The sequence below is a fragment of the Chenopodium quinoa genome, unplaced genomic scaffold (assembly GCF_001683475.1).
Source record: "Chenopodium quinoa cultivar QQ74 unplaced genomic scaffold, ASM168347v1, whole genome shotgun sequence".
Taxonomy (NCBI): Eukaryota; Viridiplantae; Streptophyta; class Magnoliopsida; order Caryophyllales; family Amaranthaceae; genus Chenopodium; species Chenopodium quinoa.
This window is the reverse complement of record NW_018745684.1, coordinates 257,053-280,265: the sequence shown is the minus strand read 5'-3', so window position 1 is coordinate 280,265 and position 23,213 is coordinate 257,053. Positions and strand designations below refer to the sequence as shown.

Here is a 23,213-nt window from a genome sequence, read left to right as displayed (position 1 = left end):
GCATTACTGCATAAGTCTGGCTTCTACATGGCTTTTTCATGATCCAAAAATGTAGAACATGTTACTCGTATTAACAAGTTTGATAGAGGCATGAGCACAAGTAAAAGACATGAGAACACCTCTCCCTTTAAAATTGCCTATTGAGGCCTTTGAGCATAGCATCTTGCCATCTTGGCTTGCCCTCCTTGGGCTCTTTCGGAAACACAAGGGTGGGTTAAGTCACCAAATAGGCCTCTTAGGGCTCTTTCAGAACCACCAGGAGCACCTCGTTGCATAATCTTACCAAGTCCAAAAATGTTATTTAGAGGCCAATTTAAGGCTATATAATACATGAAATCAAACCATTTTTAGAGATAAGAGTTTGGGACCCAATGTCGAAAACTCGCGATATGATAGGGGATCCTCTTGGAGTCTTGGGGTTATATAGTATTGTTTGGAACTATATATGGTCACTAGTTGGTCACATAAAGATCCATGATAACCTTGAGTTAATGAAGGGATATTTGTTCATAAATGACTAAATTAACTTTTTAAAGATAAAGAGGACGATTTCAACCACCAAATGGCATCTCGGGGTGTCATGGGATCCATAGGAAGTACCCCGTCCTCATTCCTTTTCAGGATCAAAAAGGTTGCAATTTGTTCAAAAATTTAATCGATTTCAAACGAAATTCAAGAAATTTTCTCAAAATCAAAGTGAATGTCATAAAAGAGCTACCAATAGATTTATAAAGTCTCGAGAATGAGTTTGGTTTAAGTATGTGACTATTTTAAAGTTATGTTACATTGTAGTCAAGAGCTACGTACCAAATACAACCTGCAAGAGATCTAACTATTTGGTCTTTAATGTTGCATGAATGTTGTAGGTACTGCATATGCAACTACTTTCAAAATAGATAGATTTTGAGCGAGGACAAAAAAATAGTGAATTAGTGATAGCTAGTTAGCTACTCCATCCTCCAACCCCTTGTTTAGTTAATTAAGGGTTTAAGGTCCTCATAAGATAGAGGTAGCGGACCAGTGCATGGTACTTTGTAATTAAGGCATTAATGACATACAACACAGCACAAAACCACTTGCTTGATAATTAATTAAACAAAAATCACACTACAGCTACTGTACTATTTATTATAATGTGATACATTAAGTCAGACCAAATAAATTAAGGGTTTGGACCGACGCATCTAATCTATATCTATGTGTAAGTGCAGTTATTTTTGAGAGACATGGCCACGTTCATCTTCTTTGGATTCATAACCACAATACATTTAATTGCTTTGTAAAACTTTGGCTTTACCAATTTCCCTAAGACGTATGCTCTTGATCTGACCCTAAAGTTTAGGGTTAATGGCACTGGCGATATTACTACTCCTTTATTATTGTTGCTTATGCTGTACCCTCCCCCATATAGAGGGACACTGTCTCCCTTCAGTTGCACTGTTATCTGTCTCTGACTCGTCCTCCTCTGATAAAAATATTCCATCTGCATGCATTCAAATTTCACAGTTAAGTTAATCAATAAAATCGCACATCTATTAGACACCTAAATGTACAATTACACTCGTTTAACACACTTATTGGGTCGTAATTAAGCACTAATGTTAGAAATCAAGATGCATCTACGTTGCAAAATTTAGAGGGGCAAGTTGTGATAAGTTATGAACATCGATCTTACTAGGAGACTAGGTCCGGTCACATTTAAACAACGTTCCTTTTTTTATCCTTATTTATTTGGCAGGACAATATAAATTGAATAATTTGATATGTACATAGTAGACCTAGTCCTTGTATTATGGCACAAGATGAGCTAAACAATTTTGACAAAGGAAGCTTCCAGGAATATATATATATATATATATATATATATATATATATATATATATATATATTTTATTATGATGATCTAGATATGACAGGGACTAATTAAACACTGGAATAAAACACTTATAAATATAATACAGCGATATTCATGCAACACTTACATAAACAAATTGGCATTTAGTATTTGGACGATTAAATGTAAAAAATCAGTTTTCGTGGCTGAAAATGAAGATTGACGTCCTATGACGTGCAAGGAAGCATATACTATAATCTATAAACACTTGGTCTTCTATTGTGCATTTATCTGTGCTATACTGCTATATATGTATAAGACGAGTCATTATGATCATTTTGCATTGCTCTAATTGTTCCTTTCTCTTACAAAATTCCGCACATATTAATATCGTTTAGACTAATTTGAAAGTGTCTTGTTTATTGTCTTTAAACACTTTTTATCTTCTAAATCTTTAAACATTTAACACCTTTTTATATTAGTCAAATTTCATAAACTAAAATCAAATTGTCCCCTCATCATTGGCCTCATTATGGTGCATTCACAAATGACAATCTCAGTAAAACCAACCCAACACGGCAACTAGAAAAAACAGAAACAATACCAAACAAATATTTTTAAATATTTAATATTTTATCTTTAGATTTGTGAATTTATAAGCTTTGTATATATGTTCACATAAGGCCAAAAACATACACATAGTCGACATAGAACCTGTCCAAAACAAAATGTATACACATAGAGACACACACACCCTTGATTGGCGTACCAAAAAAAGAAAATAACACACAAAAACATAAACACACGCACAAATTTTGGAATTATAAGGGCGGAGAAATTGATGAAATTGAGGGGGAAAAAAGAATGATACCGTTCCAGTTGCTAAAATGAGTTCCTCAAAGGAAAGATCAAGAGGAGTCGAGGTTACATGTACTCCAAAAAATGTGCCTTTATTTCTGTACCTCATTTTCACCGTTACATTTACTGTTGCCATTCCTGTTGGTACTCCTGTGTTATCTTGTCCTGCTTGTATATCAAATTGCTCGAACTTTATACTCTGCATCATTTCAGATTTAATTACAAACTACTCCGTACTCCGTAATATGTAGACCTAGCGAAACTGACCCGTTCCTGATTATTTAATCCGGAATACCCAAATTGAATTAAAACTGTACTTGGCAATTGGCATTACATAACTACATAAACCAATATATGTATATGTGAAGTTAAAGTAAAGTCCATCCCCACATTATCTAATTATTATATTCAAATGACCTACCTCATTGATTGTCCTAAATTTATGTGTCGATACCTAATTGGAGGATTAAACTTTCAACTTTTTTTTTTCTTTTTTTTTGTACATCTACAGTATAATGCAGATTACACACCAAGCCACGGGCTATCCGTGCTAATTTTTAGAATACTATGAAATATTGAGTTGAAATCCAAGCGAACAATTAAATTAGGACGAAGGGAGTATAATGTAATAACGAGAGTAATGTAGCGAATAAGATGGATGATTAATACCTTCATAGTAATAACGGGCTTTTGATTGCGACTAGCACCCCACAAAACCAATGAAAAGAAAGACATTAGGAAAAAAAAACGCAACCACAAACCATATAAAATACCAACAACGTCTAGGTATACTTCTTTCTCCATCCTCATCTTCTCCAGCAAGAAGCCCCTCTTCTTCAATCGCATCGAACGGGTGTCGTTGATGGTGGTGATTATGTCGGCCTCCACGACCACTACGACCTTTTCCGCCCTTAGGCTTAGCTGACCCGGAGTAACGGGTTGAGGAGGACTCACGAGAATGTGGGCCCAAAGATGAGTTGGAATGAGAATGAGGTGGAGAGCCCATTGGGCTTATGACTGGGGTGGAGTGAAAGGAGTTTGTAGTCTTTTCTCCATCGTGAGATGTTGAATCCCTTGATGGACTATGTACGTAGTACACTTGCCCGTGCCCAGAACCACCCCTACGCGGAGGCGATCTCGTTGGAGATGACTCCGGTAAGCTTGTTATGTCGGAGTCTGTTTTTGCATGCATTTTCGTTGATTGAAAAGAAAAAAAAAAAAAAAAAAAAAAAAAAAAAAGAGTTTGAGAAAATGAGTAGGTAGTCAAAATGTGGAGAAGGCTAAAAAACAAGTGTGCAAGTTTAGGAGAAGAGAGAGACGAAAGAGAGGGAATCGGCTAAAAAGAAGGGTGGCTTTTGGGTTAAGTATTACGTGCATTTTTTATATTTTTATTTAATGGTTAGGTTATTTACTTGGTTTAATATGTTAAACAATTAATTGGGTTTTGGGGAGTTTAATTAGAAAGAGTGATTTTGTCAACGGATTAATGTAAGGGTAAGTAGCACGTCTAATTCAGATTAATGTCAGAAGAGAAATACTATGTTATAGATAAAATGGTTTGAGTACATTTTTGTAAGATTAAGTATGATATGGACCTTAATTAATTTTGCTTGAAATTTATAATTGTTTGATGATTGTGAGTATGAATAGCGCTATAATAGTTTACTTGTATACGCCGTTGTTGATACTCATTGTAAACCCACTTATGAGTGTCATACATTAGAAATTTTTTAGAAATAGTTCCACTTTATAAGATAGGCTGGTAGAGGAGTTACTTCTACCATCATCAATTTGCTTTACTATGGAACCTCTAAATCTTATTTGTTGACCGAACTATTCTCTTCCTACTCTGCTCAAAAGAATTGGCCTAAGTATGTTTTTTTGCCTATTGTCTTGTTTGTGTCTTGTCCTTAATTGTATTCGTGGTTTGTTGTATATAGTGCCTTATTGGGAATCACTTGCATTTCAAAATTGATAAATCTACCATTCTATTTTAATAATAATAATTAAAAGAAAAAAAAGCAACCATTACTAATAGTTTGTTTTAATCAGACTCGTGCTATACAAAGTATATCTAGAACTTAGATGGTCAAAAACGTGTTTAGGCTTTGATTATACCTCAAGTTATGAATTGGTTTCTAATTATATAAATTTTCTTGCCAAAAATGCATCTGTTACATTGACCAACTCAAACTAGCCTAACCCAAGGTCAATTCTAGCCAATAACCAAAGTCGTCAAGAAAGAATTAAAACCTTCTTATGAGAAAATTCTATCATCAATATGAGTTATATGACGATTGTAAATAATGAAGCCATCATCAACCATATTGTCCATATATAGTACAAAAATATGGTTATTATTGCTAATCAATAACTCATTTTATGTAGAAGTGTAAAACGTATGTAGAGATTAAAAAAAGTTGTTACTTCTACTTCATATTTTATATTCTTATTGAGCACGTTAGTCAACTAATCAATTTAAGAATTAATATGTTTGATCATAAATTTTAAAACAAATGATACACCAAAATAATGTACTAAGACTACTCTAGCAAGATCTAATGTGACTATTTTTTTTTGATGAATGATAATGTTTTTTTTATTTTTTTTTAAAATTTTTTTTTATGTCTATATATATAATTGACCAAGATTAAAGTTGATCATATAAGTATCAGAATTCAAAATAAAGTATAAAGAAAAAAAAAAAAAAGTAATATTATTGGTATTATTGCTTCAAAATAGTTATTATCACATCTATGATGACAACACCCACTTGAAAAAACCAAGCAGATGCTTGAAAAATTCCTTCGTTATCGATCTAATAAGAGTACATTTTATTTACAAATGCTCACCCTTTTGATTCTTTTACGCCTACAGGTGTATTTTAATCTAGACATACCTAATAGTGACATACGGAGTATTGACTACTGAATTATATTCTAATAAGTAACTTACACCACTTACTAATTTTCGTTGAATAAACATCATAAGTTCCCCCCCCCCCCCCCCCCCCCCAAAAAAAAAAAAAAAAAAAAAAAAAAAAAGGACATCATAAGTTGAATAAAAACATTAAATCAGCATCTTGAAATAAATGGAAAAAAAAATATGCACCTACCTATGTCAATACATTTCAGCTTAGTAAACCAAATGACCCTTAGTTATCACTTATCACTTGCTAGTTGCCAACTTGCCACACTAATCAATATTATGAAGTTGCATACAGTATTTTATTATTGGGTTTGGCCGTTTAGGCAGATCCAGGAAAGTGTACCAGTCAGGGCCTTATAGAACATGTTGGGCACAATTTCCTATAACTAGTTTGAGAGTTCATGGGCTTTATGGCTCATGGTCCATGGATTATGTTCAACAAGGATTCATCAACGCGCTTTACGTTTTTTCATTTGTCTGGAATTTTTACGTAGTAATTATTTTTGGTGATTTCAAACATAGTACAGTACATTGATTTATTTTTTCTAAATATAGTTAGTATGTACTCCGTAAGAGGATATAAAATTTGATATATACTAGAATTCTGTTGAGTTAGTAACTTAGTATGTAAGAGGATTCATATATAAACAAGCATAATTTTTTGAAAGTGTAAAACTATTATGGAAACTAGCTAACAAAGCCACAAAGGTACATTATTGAATATTGAAGCCACCAAGAAGTATGGTCATATGGGCACATATTCGTAAAAACCTAGTCTCGCAAAGTCGCAATAACAACTTACTACTATATGTCTTGACACGATCTTAATTTTGCAGTCATTTTTAAAAGGTCTCATTATATTTCATCTGAAAAAAAAAAAACATATTTTATTTATTCTTTAAATACTACGACACTATATTGCATTTTTATTATTTGTATATGATTTTTCTCTATCTATTCTTATACTTATATTACTTTGAAACCTTTATTTATTTTCTTTTCTTTTTTTTTAACTTATTTTTCTCTCTCATCACCACATACATGAGCTCTTAAAATACATTGCATAACTGCATATATTTATTTTTACTTTCTTAGGTCCAGAATTCAGACCATGCAACCAAGAGATGCTAAAAAAATGAAGAATAACATTTTTGACAAACCAAACTTACTTATTTGAGTCTTTACTTTCTGATACATTCCATAACTGGTTAAAATGGATAATCTTTTGCTGAAATGTGATGGTTGCAGCTTTTTGATAGAATATTGCATTGAATAGAATGAGTAAGGCCCTGTTCTTTAGAGCTGCTATACTCTGTTGGGTCTTGCTCTGCTCTGCTCTACTTAAAAATAATAATTAATATTTAATATTATAATAATAATAAAAATAGTAATAATAATAATAATGATAATAATAATTATTATTATTAATAAAAATAATAATAATTGATTTTTTATAATAAAAATTAATATTTTAAAGATAATAACTAATATTTAAAAATAATTATTAATTTTAAATAATAATAATAATAATAATTAATTTATAATATTTAATAATAATATTTAATGATTATAATAATAATGCGATACTAATAATAATAGTGATAATAATAATAGTAGTAGTAGTAGTAGTAGTAGTAGTAATAATAATAATAATAATAATAATAATAATAATAATAATAACAATAATGCGGTAAAAATAATAATAATAATAATAATAATAATAATAATAATAATAATAATGAAATCTGCTGCAATCTGCTCTGCTCTGCTAAGTCCTGCTCTGCTCTGTCCAGAAGCTCAAAAGAACAGGGCCTAAGAGATGCTTATTGCATTTATAATTTATTTTTTTAAATTTCTTTCTAAAAAGATTTGGAAAAAGCTAGCATAAACTCTTAATAGGGCTCCAAAACATAAAAGACTAAAGAGTGTTTATATTGTGTAAAATATGAGAGAAAAGCAGAGTATTATAATTTGGTTATTCTTAATTGTTATACACATTATTCCATTTTTAAAAAAAATATAAAGGTAAGCTAAGACAACACATTAGAGATTTGGAGTAATAGACAAGAGAAGTTTTATCATTAATTTTTGCAGGCTTTGAAGATATGGAGTGTAGCTTGTATTCTAATTGAGGTGTCCCAGATAATTCTGTTCTACATTAGATTATATATTGGTCAAGTTTTCCAATCATTATTGGCTAATTGTTCTCTAACACTACATAGACACCTCATTTTATTTATTTACGAGTATTTCTTTCCTCTTTTAAGACAAAAAAATTGTCGCATTTTATTTTTTAAAGATAAGCCAAATCTTATAAACCATGACCGCAATAATTTATAATTATTTATACAAAGAAAATCATCATATTGTTTAGATTTGTTTTAATATGTATTATAAAAAAACATCAAATTTCAGTAATTTTTATAACTACTATGTACATGGTTAAAATTTTCAATGATTAAAAGTAAGACCATAAAAAATCAAATAACGCTAACGTAGCTATTTTGGGACAAAAGAATATATTATCATGTAAAATCTTGTTGAATTAGTTAAATCACGTTAAAACTACCAACACTGTATAATCTATACAAATATTATACTTTCTCCGTTCCTAATTAGATGACAAGTTTCTTTTATCACGTTTGTCAACGCACAATTTTAACGATTTATATATCCCATTATCAACATTGTAAAATTATAAAAAGTGAATATTAATGAAATTTACATTAAGACGATTCAAACAAGATCCCACATAATTATATTTTATCGTAGCTACAAATCACAAAAGCTAGTCAAAGTGTTGTTTGTGAATAGTGCAAAAGTCAAACTGTGTCATCTAAAAAGGAACGGAAGAAGTATGAATTACTTGTATATATTAAAGGTCAAATATATGTATTGTTTAGAAACAAATGTAACATGAGTCTTAAGATGACGTTTTACTTTATGAAACAAAATCAAACCATCGCATTCACATATACATATAACATATGTGCCAAATCTATGTTAGCTTAGAACTGAAAAATCACCCTATCAACTCCCCCACTTGATATCCCCTTCTAAATTAAAAATTACAAGACACATAACTAATCTAGAAGGGGCGACTAGTTTTGGTAAAATATTTAACACCACTTACCCTTTAATTTTAAATTTAATTTGTTTCAACAATTATATAATACGAGTACCACCTTCCCCCACCCTAAATCAGACATTCAAACACAAAATTAATCAAATTTTCTCTCTCCTAAATTCTTGGGCACCATGAAATCACGGGGTCCAAATCATCAACATTATGTTCTCTTCCTTCAAATTACTCTCTTGCTTCTTTCAGCTTTTCTCTTCTACTCTTCGTCTAGTCTCAAGGTTCATTATTATTAATTAAATTATTTTCGTGATCCATCTTCATCTTTTCAACTCGCAATATAATTACATGCTTATTAAATGTTAGTTAAAAAATTAGTTATTGATTCATCTCTTAGATATACTATGTTAGCTGATGTATTCTGTTGTTGTTGGTTGTAATTGTAAAAATGAATAGATCGGAGAGACATGTTCAAAGGATAGCGATTGCGACGCCGGCCTTCGATGCGAGACTTGTGCAGCTAATGGAAATACTCGTCCCAGATGTTCTCGAACTCAACCCATAATTCCTACTTCTAAGGTTGATTTGATATCTTATTGTTGATTTTAAATTAATTACTCAGTAAATAATATTATGCTACTAATATAATTATATTAATAGCATAATATTACAATGAAAAAATAAAAAAAGAAAATATAAAGATGATTGAATTAATTTGATCATGTTAAAAAAAAAAAAAAAAAACAGGTGAAAGGGTTGGCGTTCAACAAATACTCATGGCTAACGAGCCATAATGCATTTGCAATGTCAGGGACCACAAAGTCATCATCGGGTAGTATTCTACTAGCTCCTACCAATCAGGAAGACTCCGTCACCTCCCAGCTTCGTGTATGTATTCGCTCTCTCTCTCTCTCTCATTAAAACAAAATTTGCATCTATGTTTCCCATTAAAATGTGGATTGTTGTGTTAAAACAAAATATGCTATTGGACAATGAGAAAAATTAAGTGAAAAGTTACTAATTATGTAAAGTGAATAAATTATTTTAATGTGGATCACTTTATTTTTTACCGACTCTGTTACCTATTATGTGTAACTTCTAAATTTTTTTTTTTCTTATAAATGATATCCAAAAGTTACCTATAATATGTAATGGAAGTAGTAAAACTTAATGATGTCTTGTCTACATAATCGGCTCTTCATAACTTTTCTTTTAAAAGAGTTTTAAGTTAACAACATACAAGGTATTAGGTTATGTTTTTGGCATAATTAGTAAACAAAATTTGTTTTTGTTTGTTGATATTCATAGCATAACTTTATAGACTTTGTAGTTGATATAGCTCATATAACAAGTAACTAAATTTTCCTAAAATAGCAACAACATATTAGAATTTCAGAATTTGTAAGTGTTGTGCACAACTTTCCCCTTGTATACAATAACAATATACCTAATTACAAGTCAAATAAAATACGAGTAAAGTTTAAGAAGATTGTAATAAGCACATTGGTTTCAGCCTTTTTGTTAGATGTAAAGATTGAACTTTGAATTTTACCACTTATTCTAACCTACCTCACCTACTGTTAAACAGCTAACTCCACATGAATACATGATGTGATCCAAAAACCTTTTTACTACAGACTCACGGTGTAATAAAGTTGGTGCAAAGTTTTATTGAGCATTACTCTGTACAGGGGTTAAGTAAAAATGTTGGTTCTTTATTTTTAAACAATGTTTCGTTTCCCTGTTTTTTAATTTTTTAACATAAAATAAACTGTTAAGTAAAGAGAAATAAGTTCAGATAAAAGGTTAATAAAAGTTACTCGAGTTCAAGTTATACTTAAGGTAAGTTTAAATTAGTTCCAACAATTTAGTTAAATACAGATAAGTAAAAATTGATAAAATAAACCAACTTTAATACGGAGTATTGCTTATTTGGATAACATTGCTTAAAATTCTTATAGAAATGAATACTAAATACCTGACTCACCTTTTGCTTTATTCCATCTCATCACTTATATTCTTTTGTTGCCTTTATCTTTTTCAATTAATTTTAAAATACACCCTCTTTAAATTTGTATGATTCCATATGTAATTATTCTCATGTTTATTACGTGAAAACAAAAGGGCACAATTTTTATGAATAGAATTCAAAGTTAACCAATAGGAAACATTTGTAAATTGTGGTCTCCACATACAATAATTTTGACTAATAAGCTCCATAATGCAACGCCACATATTATTTTGTTAGTTTTGTTTTGAATGACTCAACATACATATTTTGCTTTCCTTCAACATTACGATTGTTTAGAATGTGATGACATGTCAATATTTATTTATTTTTAATATATTGCTGAAAAAGATGATCTTAAGGAAAGGAAAGGAGAAGTTCCTTAATCGGCTTTGCTTAATTACTTTGTCATAGATTTTAATTAAAGGACGTTATATAACCTTAAATGTTTATATGTGAGCCACTAGGGAGAGGGGCTTGAGAATTTGGAAAGATAAAGATACAAACATACAATTGTCACATATCAAATGAAATTATCTAATACCACGTCTTGGATATCTTCTTCGAAGAATCCTATTATGTAATCATCCCATAATTAATCTAAGCTTATAAATTATAATCCGAATTTTATTTACTCAAATTGTATTTTCAATTGCCAAATACCCCATTAATTATTCTGTTTATTCTATGATAGTCAGAGAAAATCAGAAAAGGAGTATTATTTAGGGTAGTAGGTGTGGTGGCCAAATTGATCAATTAGCAGATTTTAATCTTTATTTATTTATTTTATTTGGTGCAAAATCTTTATTTTTTATGTGTTTGCAATCACAAATTTATGCTTTAAAGTTTAAACATGTACCATAAAACGAGGTGACAATGTTTTTGTACCAAATCTCCTGACTGCCAGTTTTCAGTTAGATTATAAAATAAGCATCCTCTACTGCCTACCTAACCCTTCAATTTCTTTCATGTGGAATTATTCCAACACATAATCATTCAAAATCTTTCATGAACTGTCTTGTTTATTTTAAGGAGCCCTCTTGCTAGAGTTGGGGGAGACTTGGACTAGGTAAACAAATGAACATTGCACCATGACAAGTATGTTATAAGAATTTGTGATGGTGCAATGTTCACCTGTTTAACTAGTGGATAATAGAAAATTAACCGTGTTTGTAACTAGGAAAGTTTCCTGTTTACCCGCGTAAACATATTGAATGTAGCCCAGCCTGAACTAGCCGAGGTAAAGATTGTCTTGGCCTAGCTCGGCCTTGCACCGGCTCAGCTTGGCTTACGAGCTGAGTGGCTAGAGCTAGTCCAGTCAGGATCTGGTCTAGCTCTGTTTGTGTCTATTCCATTCAATCAATTTTTTTTTCCTTTTCAGCTCCTTGCTTATTGATCGTCATGTCATGGCTATTACAGGAATTAAACCTCGAAAAAAGGCTCCTTGTGTGACTGCAATTCTTATTAAAAGAAAATGAAAATTCCAATGCTTCATTCTGACAGATGAAATTTAGTTCTTCCTGATCAGCATGGCTGCTTGATATGATGAAAGTGATTCTAATAGATATTGATTTTCATTGGACAAGTCTGACGAGGTTTTATTGTTCTGTAGAATGGTGTCCGGGGGCTTATGCTGGACATGTATGACTTTGAGAATAACATCTGGTTGTGCCATTCATTTGGAGGCAAGTGCTTCAATTTCACAGCATTTGTAAGTTATTGCTCATTGACCTGCATTCATCTGTCAGTAAGCTAATTGTGACAAAATTTATTTCAGACTGTGAAATTATTCTGATTGATCTAACTTCTATATAACAGCAACCAGCAATTAATGTTCTCAAAGAGATCCAGAGTTTCCTGCAAGCAAACCCGACAGAAATCGTTACAATCATCATAGAGGATTATGTGAAATCACCAATGGGACTTACCAAGATATTCAATTCAGCTGGGCTCAGCAAATTCATGTTTCCGCTATCTCGGATGCCTAAAAATGGCACTGATTGGCCAACTGTGGATGATATGGTGGCGAAAAATCAGCGGCTGTTAGTTTTCACTTCTGTGAAGTCTAAGGAGGCCTCTGAAGGGATAGCCTATCAGTGGAATTATATGGTAGAAAATCAATGTGAGTTGCTCGTTTTCTGTTCTCTTTACAACATATTACATAAATTAATCCTACGACCATCACACAGTTTGTCCCTTGATGTTGGCAAGTATGTTGGAGTGAAGCTAAAAAGCTCCATAAATATGTTTAAGAGAATACTGGAGTTCTTGAATGTTATATCTTCTCATTACTCTACTGAGTTCAAATACAACACTTAACAGCCCTCTTGGTTGACAGTAATGTTATCGAGTTTGTCTCTAACTTTGCAAGGAAAATCTCATACCAAGGTCCTGGCAGTACAATTTCACATCTTGAAGTACATAATTTTCTCAAAAAAAATTTCATTTAAACATGTACTTGTAACTTAGTATTACCATGGACATTGACATGAGATTTTTCTTACAAAATTATACACTGATACATTACCATTATACGGAGTAGTTATTTATTGCATCCTGCTGTCTGAAAGTGTCATTAATGATTTTGTGCTTATTGGTAGAAATGCTTGTACTTCAGTCTTAATTGACAAACTTAGTTAATAAACATAGCAAATTTGCAATCTTTTGTCTAATTTGAGTAAGCAAACTGAACAAAAAGAGGTGCCCTGGCCTTTTTCTTTTCTTTTTCCCTCTTTTTGCATGCTGAAAAAGTTTCCACTCATTCATCATTTCTTGATGAAATACAGATGGAGATGAAGGTATGATTGATGGCTCGTGCCCAAACCGTGTTGAGTCACCACCAATGGACACAAAATCCGTCTCTCTGGTTCTCGTAAATTATTTTCCAAACAATCCCAACTCTACAAAAGCTTGCGCAGAGAACTCAGCTCCCTTGATTAAAATGATCAATACTTGCTTCCAACAAGATGGCAAAAGATGGCCAAACTTCATTGCTGTTGACTATTACCAGGTTATCAGCTGTGCATCTTCAATTGGATTCTTTTGATAATTTAACAAGTTTTACCTGCATATAGACTAGACTAAAATTGTTTGCCAATGCTGCGTATTAATAAGCTTTCTTTGGTTTTATTGTGCAGAGGAGTGATGGTGGTGGAGCTTCAGAGGCAGTTGATGAAGCCAACGGTCACCTAACCTGTGGATGTGACAATATCGCCTATTGCAAGGTTTGCTCTACCCTATATCTGTTCCCATATATTGTGATCCTTAACCAAAGTTTTTCCTCCAAAAATATGCATACACTTGATAACATTACCATCATTTATCGTCAATGTGGGTCAAGTTCTTACTAATGGTGGTTATACAAACAGGAAAATGGAACCTTTGGCTCATGCAACGTCCCAAAACTTTCACCTCCTCCACCAGCAGCATTATCAACATCCCAAGATGGGAGTTCATCTACTCAATCTAATCACGCTAATAAGGAACACCATAAGGTCCTACGACGTTGGTTGTATGGGTTATTGTTTGCATCGACAATCTTATTAGTTTTGTAAGAGCTGTCACCTGGGTATTGTTTGTATTCTTATTTGTTTGCCTCGGTATAAATCAACCGCATATTGGGATGATGGTTGATGAGGGTATTCTTACCAATTTTTCTTGTGTAAAAATATGTATGTTATTTATACATGGTTGTGGAACTATATATTAGATCGGTTTTAATCCATCTTGATTCTTGAGCAGAATAGTTAAATGGACTGCCATCCTTTCTTACCTCTATTGTTCCCATTTCCTATTCTTTGAATAATATAAGGCATAAAGCCATACACACACAAATTAAATTGGGTCTAGAAGCTATAGAATCTTTACCGGCCTACTTCCTCCATCTCTATTTGTTGTTCTTACTTTGAATTTATTTTGTCTCTCAAAAAGATTTTAAATAAGAACAACTAATAGAAACAAAGGAAGAAGTCGACATTTGTTTTAACCATATTAAGTTATTAACCTTACTCCGTGATTCAGATAATACAGAATATACTTTCTTGTTTTAGATTTAGGTAAATGCAGTAGATCTTACCTCTCACTATTAACAAGGATATTTCAAGCAGCAATGTAGCATACTAATCACAAGCAACAATATGTCGCTTTCAGGATGATTCCAAATAGTGCATTTCCCAACAACTACAATTGTCAAAATTATTGCCTCAATTATTTAAGGTGTTAATATAAGAAAAAACCAATTAACTATCATAACTACTCCATATTTGAATTACTAACATAAACATGAATCACCTCACTATTTACTTGTATATGTCTATTACCACTACAGGTCTACAGCTAGTCCTATACCTAAAAATGGATGCTCCGGCGATTCCCTGAGGGCTGTCAAACATTTTTTTGTTTACAATTCAAACTAACTCCTAGTTAAATTATTTACCCCCGATTGGAAGGTTTGGTGACTCCTCGGGAGCGAGGACCGAGGAGTCACCAAACATTTCTCTACCAACCATCATATACAAAATCCTTGCAGGTGCGTCAAGGACAAGTTCTTGGCTCCTGATCGTGCTTATTGTCTAGGTAGAAGAAACAAAGGACGTCCACTCAAGGGCCATTTTGTCACCCCCACTCATAAATAAGAGGCCGTGCAAAAAATAAATAGCTAGACCACGACTATACTCGAAATCGCCCTCTTAAAGAATGAAAGAATAGGTTGATATTTACAATAATCATCTAGAATATGTGGGGATATGAGGAAATTATATCATTTTTTCTTTCAAAGATTCTACCTAATTCATTGACATTGATTATTTGATATAATGTTGCATAGCGAATGACACATTAGCAATAAACAAGTGTATGTTTCGCCAATGTCATTGTCCTTGCGGCTCTTTTAACATCCCCGAAATTAAAATATTAAAAACAAAAGTAAGGGTCGAAGTTGGCAAAATATCACCACCAAGTTCGATTAAACTCTACTTAGTACTGTACTTGGAACAAAATGAGTAGTTAATTAGTAGCTTTTATGGCTTCATATTTCTTGACATAATTAATTGGTCTTAAATTAAATTCCACTTGGGAATGTTTTATAGAAGACCAGCAACATCATTGACAGCGAAAGCAAGCATTTGATCCAAAAAGTATTTTGCATGCCAGTATGAACTGGCCACTGGGGAACAAAAAAGCCACTAAAAAGAAGAGGAGAATCAAGAATGGAGCCATGGATGTACTCAAAAGAAGAAAAGGAGAAGAATCAATAAAGCATGGTGATAACAAAGATTGGAATTCTCTAATGATACAAAATAAAACAAGTGTAAACTGTGGCACTTGTATAATGTACATCGTTTTTCAATTGAAACAAATTGTAAAACCGTGGAATTTATCTAAGAATGGCTCTGTTTGGCAATCTACAACACTCCTAGTCGCTATTAACTAATTCAATTGACTTGTTGGACGGGTGAGAAAGTATTACTCAAGTCTGAAAATCATTTACCAAACATTATAACTACTACTATGTTGTCCATTTCGAAAAGAAAGGAAAAGGCAAAAGCCAAGGGGACAACACACAATTCTTTTCATTATTCATTATTGATAACATACCATAAATTTAAAAAGTGGGATATGGAATTGTGAATACTATATAATCTATTACAAAAATAAATAAATAAAATTGACATGATATAAGGATCTTGTAATAAATATGAAATAGATTTTCTTGAGTATATGCCATAACCATCAATTTTAACAGCTCTAAAGCACTAAGCATTACTTAAGATTCACTTTACAAAACTTGTCTATATAGAATTGAGGCTATTCAACGAAGTGTAAAGGAAGTCCTTTTTTAGAGGACAGGGAATGGCTTGAGAAAGTGAGTTGCGAAAGGATTGACACGACAAATGAACTAGACGGTGCAACACCAAAACAAAAAAAATTGGCTATTCATTTCAATGGCAAAAAATTTCATGCCTTTCCTTGTTGGAGACTTGCAAGTTGCAATAGAATTCAGAAGTCTGCCTGACGTCATATTCTCTATTCGTTTACCTGCTTCAATGTTGTCGCTTCTTTGTGATCAGTCTCAACAATCGTCCTTCCTGATGTCCGCGTGCGGTCCTGGAATGTAGTAGCATGTCAAACAAATTTACAATGAGGATGAAAATGAAATTTAACAGACTCAAGGAAATTAAAACATCACTCAATGCACTTTCTTCATATCATCATGCATTGGATATTAATGAAAATCTACTTCCAACTACATGTCAAGGAATGGACATAGAATCAAATGCCAAAAATATGAGCTGATACAGGATACATACATCTCTGAAGGAAGATTCTTGCTCGGCTTCAAGCATATGTACAACTTGCCCCATTTTCGGCCTCTTTAGTGCATTTGGATCAACACAACGCAAGGCTACCAGCAAAGTTTTCTTGAGTGCTCTAGATGCAGGTTTTTCAGGTAGTTTGGGATCCAAAACTCCCTCTGGATTCCTATTTGTAACCATCATTTTAAGCCAGTCGACTAAGTTCACCTGAAATTAAAACTTTTTAGTATGATAAAAGACAGATACACAGTTTGTGTTTCGAGTACAGAGAAAATTAAGCAGACCTCTGCTGGAGGGCGACTATAATCAACAGGGCTTCTTCCAGAAATAATTTCCATAATAAGGATTCCAAAACTATACACATCGTTCCTTTCATTCAACATGCCAGTACTTGCATACTCGGGGGCAACATAGCTACAAAAAAACCATGCTTTAAAATTAACAAATGTTGATAATTTTAAGTCATTACGAACTAGCAGGCTGGTTAAATTGGCATGCTGCATACCCAAATGTTCCCATCACACGAGTTGTAACATAACTATGATCAGAGCCAAGAAGCTTAGCAAGACCAAAGTCGGAAACCTTAGCATTCCACTGCTTGTCCAGTAATATGTTGCTTGACTTAATATCCCGATGAACAACCTTTGGTTCAAGTCCCTCATGAAGGTAAGTTAATCTGCAAATTTCATTTAAAACAGCTTAGCGCAATGCAATGCAACAAAGAAAACAAAGCGGAAAGCATAATAAACATAAGTAGCAGTATACCCTTTTGCTGTTCCCAGGATAATGTTCATCCTGCTCTCCCAAGTAAGGGGACTACAAGGACCAACATCCCCATGAAGCCATTGTTCCAAATTTCCATTATTTACATACTCATAAACAAGCATCCTACAAAAAAGTAGTACATTTCAAAATCAAAAGAGCTCCAATATAAAGATCATAAGAAAATCCTCCAAATCTGCAGGGGAAACTTAATTACATATTGAACACAAATCTAATGGAATAAAAGTGTACCTTTGTTCTCCTTCAGCACAATAACCCAACAATTTAACTAAACACTTGTGCCGAACTCGTCCAATCGCTTCCACTTCAACCTTGAATTCTTTCTCAGCTTGTCCCCTGATAATCAATTAGGTACTAACTCAATTGAATGATAATACAACCAAAGAAACATTTTTTTTCTATTTTTCTTACAAATCAAAAACTTAAACAAAAATAATTTAGTATGAACCTTGTTACATAACTTACTGTAATGAGGTCCATATGAACAAAATCTAATCTTCACACTAATAAGCAATGACTTAGCACTAAATACCAACCCAAACAAAAATGCATTTAATAAAAACCAACCAAATTATGAAGATAATAAAAACAAAAAAGCATGAAATTACTCACTTGTTGTTGAGTAAATTCTTGACAGCAATCTGGGTATTATCATCTAAAACACCATAATAAACAATACCATAACCACCTTCACCTATAACATTTTGGTCAGAAAATCTATTAGTAGCATCCTCTAATTCTCTTAGAGTGTACCAACGACCCCAACCCAAATGGGACACTTCCGGCACCACCGTAGCCACCTGATGATCACCCAAATTCCGACCACCACCCACCGACGCCGCCGAAGATGACCCACCAAATTTATCCTTACCCAACATCTCAATTTGGATTCTTTCCTCTCTTCCTTCTTTCACAATCAAAGCATGATTATCGTCAATACCCATAATTCTATCCGGGTCGGGTTGATGATGTTGATGGGCATGGGTATTCGTATGAGCTGGTTTTGCAACAGTAATCTCTTGGATTTCTTTCGATAAAACTGGGATTATTGTTGTATTTGAGGTGGGTGAAAGTTGAGATTGCTTCGCTTTCTTGCTATTGTTGCGCTTTGAGATGAACCAAAGAGATACAAGGAAGAGGAAGATAACAATGGCGGCTCCTACAGAAACTCCAACCAAAACCCATAATCGTATCCCAAATATTGAGGTTTGTTTTGAGAGCTGATCCTCCATTTTTATGATCAAAGTTCATTCAAGCAATTCATCGAACAGTTGGTGTGCATTCCCCAGAAAAAATCCAAAAGAAGCAGGAGAGAGAAAGAGAAGGTGGTGGGTGTGAGCTTAAAAGAAAAAACTGAAGTGGGGTTTTGGTGAAAAGATAGAGTAGTGAAGAAATTTTAATGTAGGCTGATTTTTTTTAGTGATTGCGACACTTTTCTTTCAATCCGTCGGATTATTTGAGTTCTACCAGTAACAGGTTTTGCGGAGTAGCAGTGAAAGTAAATAAAAACATAAATTAAATGTAAGAGAAATAAAGAAAGAAGAAAAAATCGAAATTGAAATAAATATTAATAAAAACTGTCGATTTTGGTGGGGGGTGTTGTTTGAGCTATTAATGCGCCATGAGCTTTCTCCGGCTGTTACGATCAATTAAAGATTTCTGGGTTTTTGCTACGCAACTACGTTTTTCTTAATTTAATTGTTTTTTAAAATTATTTGCTTTTTTTACTGGAGTGAAGAAAAGGAACATCACCAACATACCATAAGTTTTTGATTTGGGGGTTGTATTGTATTACTACCATATTTTTTATGGGATTGGATGGTTGTTTCTTGTAACCATCACATTTATTATGTCTTTGGGTTTTGTTCTTCTTGCTTCATGTTGTGGAAAATGTCTAAAACCAGAATGTATATCGTATTAGTGGTACAACCCTCTCGTGATATTAACTTTTTCTTTTGGCATAATGCAACTGTTCCACAATTGCAAGCTAGATGTTTTAACTTTTAGAACTAGCGAATGCATTTGGCAGAAATCGATTTAATTTAATAAAATGGTCAAAATATCGTTATTTCAAAAGAAAGAAAAATAACAAGCATGCACTACTAGAGTACTAGACACTGAAAATTTCACTGCCGTATTTTTTATTTTTTTTTTATTTTTGCGAGATTGTAGAAAACATATTACTCTATATTGCGGTATTATTTTATTTTTCATATAAGTCTTTTAGAAAATGTACAAGGGTATGTTCAATTCACTTGATTTTCACTTAACTAAATTTACTTGAACTAAATTTATCTTATTTTAGTTGTATTTAAACTTGAGTAAGCTTTATTAGAATTGAAATGTGAATCATGCATTCATTTTTCAAAGGGAGATTCAAGCAATTGCATTAATCCTTTTTCTTGTTTAATTTGATGATTTTTCGCTAATATGGAGTAGAGATGACAATAATTGTACATGTATCAACTCTGATAAGTTGATATCATTCAACAAAAGAAAAGTCAAAAGGAAAAAGACTCTGTATGAATGAAAAGTGAGTTGAATAGTTGAATGGTTAGTCATTAGTGTAATTGCAAAACATTTCATACTACTCTTTGTTGTTACGTAAGCTTACTTTGCCGCCTAAAACCAACAAAATGTCAAAATAAAATAAAATGTCTTGCCACAAAAAGGTAGAGGCAGAAAACGTTTAAACTACTTATGGTAAATTGTTAACCATGAGTGTATGACCTAGGCACGTAGCCGTTTTGTTTATTCTCACTATTAGTTTAGTGTATTACAGTTGCGTGGGGATAAACTTGTTGAATCAACTCAACTATACATATATTAATAGTTAAAAATAAGAAGAAATTGTAATTCACTCCCAAACACAAGTAGATAGTGGGACTTGAACACATAGCATCGAAATAATCACATGATGAATCGAAGTATCACTTGGCTTAGTTAGATAGCAGTGTAACACATTGCTTGAGTCATCGTTGGAGATTTTGTTGTTCGTTTTGCTCCTATGGTTCATTTTGTTGACATTTTTAAGATTTTGTAAGTTAAGTCTATTTTGATTTCACCTATTTATACATGCAAGTTCATCTACTAGGTATGTAATCCTAAGTTATAATTCATCAACAAGGTCATAAACTCTATAGGTACTTTAGAATCTATTAATTATATTTATTGTATTAAATTAAATCATAGCCGTTTATTTCTATTGACTAATGTGAACCATTGATATGATTTACTTTTTATCTTTTTATTTTATTTTAAAAAAATTTAAACAAAAAAAATAAATAAATAAATCACGTTCTTATGAGTTTTTTGTTTTAGTTTCTTCCTTGTTTATTCAGTTTTTTTTCCAGTACTTCTCATCAATCTTTCTTCTTTGTTTTCTCTGTTTTGAAATGGATACATATTGCAAAAAATCCAAGCAACTCTATTTGAATGACTGATCTAATGCCATAACATAGCACTATGCGCAAAAAACACAGAAAAACAGATGGACCTTGGCAACTGGCAATATCTAACTGTTATTATTTGAAATCAATTTCCTAACTTCCAACTATTTAGCCCAAAATAAAGCCATAAAAAGCTAAAGACATATGGAGTAAAGCAAAGGGTGGATTCAAGAAAAAAATTAAGTGAAGACGACAATAATGGTTGGATAGACAATCATTATAATCAGTATACATGAATCACGAACAAAGATTGAAGAGATGTAAAGAGGGAAAAGAAAATAAAGAAGAAGCTGATAAAAACGTGATTTTTTTTTTAAAAATCTTTTTTTGGTCAAATTTTTTTAAAATAAAATAAAAACAAAATATATCAACGGTTCACATTAGTCAATAGAAATGAACGGTTATAATTATTAATACAATTTATTGTGGCCATTTGAAAACTGTTCTACAAAGTATTATTGATGTGAAATAATTTATGTTCTTTGCTCTTTACTAGATTTAAAAGTAGCTTATTAATGTAACAATAAATTGCAAGTATTAACTAATGCAAATAAATTGTGGTGATTTTTTAGAATAAAAACATGTTACAAAAGTTTTTAATATAAAAAGTATCTTTCAATATTAAAAGAAGGGCCACAGTATAAATGAACGGGGGTGTATAGAGAGGTGCATATTGTATCTTATTGTGAATTTTTGAGTAGCAGCATGTTTTATTATGCTGGTTAAGGTTGGCGTCGGTGCTTGCTTTCGTGTGTGGAACATTTTACTCTTTTTAGCTGTACATTCCGTAGTGTATTTAAACGAACAAATGGCATTTTTAACATTTTCTGTTTAAATTAAAGTAGGACTACATTCTTGGAAATTTAGATTTTAGACCATCATTTTTAATTGTAAAGAACACCTTTTCCTTCTCCAATGACAAATCATCTCTCTTACAGAAAATAATCTGTTGCCAATTTTCACGGTGATACTCATCTACTACTCCGTAGCACCTTAATACAGTAATGACAATTTTTTTAATATAATTCACACATTTTTTTATTAGGGGACAACTTAACGAAGTATTCCGTATACATTATGGGATAATCTCGGTCTATATTATATACGAGTACATCATATATACATGTTTCATTCGGATCCAACTTATGATTCCTTATTAAGCGCATTGTGCATCTAAGCTGGTTGCGCCACTCATCAAACACCCCTTTTTATACACCAAACACACATATATACTATGTACTACTGGTATATATTACTTCATCTCCTTCCTTCAATCTTCTTCCTATTTTACTTATTTCCTTATTTCTTAATTTTTACATAAATTTTTCTCTTTTTTCCAAATTCTTTACTTAATTCTTAATCTTGGTTGAAATTTTCTCTCTCTATTATGTTTGGCATTATCTTCTTCTTTTAAGATTTTCTCTCTCCTCCATTTTTTTTTTATTTTCGTTGATTCGTGATGGATTTAATTGGAATCTTGAAGAGATTGTTGATATAAGTCAGTTTATGTTATTGATTTGTAATTTGGTTTAATTGGTTATATTTTCTGAATTTGTGATTGATATTGCATATATAAATTTTGGGTGATTTGCCAATTTGTAATAGGTGATGAACACAAATTGATTGTCGTATTTTTCTCTTCACTTTTCTTTCCTATAATAATTCTCATCAAAATTTTATTCTCTTTTGTTCTTCCTCTTTCGTTCTTCATTTTCTCTCTCCTCTGTTTTCTTTATTTTTTCTCTTTTGTTACACTTTTTCGATTGATTTTGTTGCTTACTATGGAATTAGTTGTTATTCCTTAAGAGATCGTCAATGCAGGTTACTGTTTTTTTTTAATTGTAATTAGGTTTTTTTTAGGTTATATTCAATTCTAATAGTATTTTGTTTAATTTCTATCAATTTGATGTATGTATGAATTTGGGTTTTTTTTTTTTTTTTGTGTGGTGATTTTGTAATG

General features: G+C 32.1%; 2 protein-coding genes and 1 pseudogene across 2 annotated transcripts; 1 reads left to right on the top strand and 2 right to left on the bottom strand.

The window, feature by feature from the left end:
• Positions 1 to 925: 925 nt before the first annotated feature.
• Positions 926 to 4,973, bottom strand: LOC110717392 (annotated as a pseudogene).
• Positions 4,974 to 8,767: 3,794 nt separating this feature from the next.
• On the top strand, positions 8,768 to 14,452 carry LOC110717390 (PI-PLC X domain-containing protein At5g67130-like). The gene is made up of 8 exons (XM_021896075.1): positions 8,768 to 8,980; positions 9,156 to 9,278; positions 9,447 to 9,587; positions 12,320 to 12,418; positions 12,526 to 12,829; positions 13,494 to 13,717; positions 13,845 to 13,931; positions 14,076 to 14,452. Exons 1-8 carry the CDS (start codon positions 8,879 to 8,881, stop codon positions 14,259 to 14,261), a joined length of 1,266 nt encoding a protein of 421 aa, XP_021751767.1. The 5' UTR covers positions 8,768 to 8,878; the 3' UTR covers positions 14,262 to 14,452.
• A 1,913-nt stretch (positions 14,453 to 16,365) lies between these two features.
• LOC110718215 (probable serine/threonine-protein kinase At1g01540) lies at positions 16,366 to 19,036 on the bottom strand. The gene is made up of 7 exons (XM_021897024.1): positions 18,417 to 19,036; positions 18,036 to 18,140; positions 17,787 to 17,909; positions 17,527 to 17,697; positions 17,306 to 17,435; positions 17,016 to 17,228; positions 16,366 to 16,812 (listed from the first exon to the last, which is right to left on the bottom strand). Exons 1-7 carry the CDS (start codon positions 19,034 to 19,036, stop codon positions 16,732 to 16,734), a joined length of 1,443 nt encoding a protein of 480 aa, XP_021752716.1. The 3' UTR covers positions 16,366 to 16,731.
• Between the last annotated feature and the right edge of the window lie 4,177 nt (positions 19,037 to 23,213).

Coding starts and splice junctions, on each gene's coding strand:
- LOC110718215 (XM_021897024.1), bottom strand. CDS start 19,036: ATGGAGGATCAGCTCTCAAAACAAACCTCAATATTTGGGATACGATTA. Junction 18,141..18,416: donor AAGAATTTACTCAACAACAA/GTGAGTAATTTC, acceptor ATTGATTATCAG/GGGACAAGCTGAGAAAGAAT. Junction 17,436..17,526: donor CGTGTGATGGGAACATTTGG/GTATGCAGCATG, acceptor GTTTTTTTGTAG/CTATGTTGCCCCCGAGTATG.
- LOC110717390 (XM_021896075.1), top strand. CDS start 8,879: ATGAAATCACGGGGTCCAAATCATCAACATTATGTTCTCTTCCTTCAA. Junction 12,419..12,525: donor GCTTCAATTTCACAGCATTT/GTAAGTTATTGC, acceptor TCTATATAACAG/CAACCAGCAATTAATGTTCT. Junction 13,718..13,844: donor TTGCTGTTGACTATTACCAG/GTTATCAGCTGT, acceptor TTTATTGTGCAG/AGGAGTGATGGTGGTGGAGC.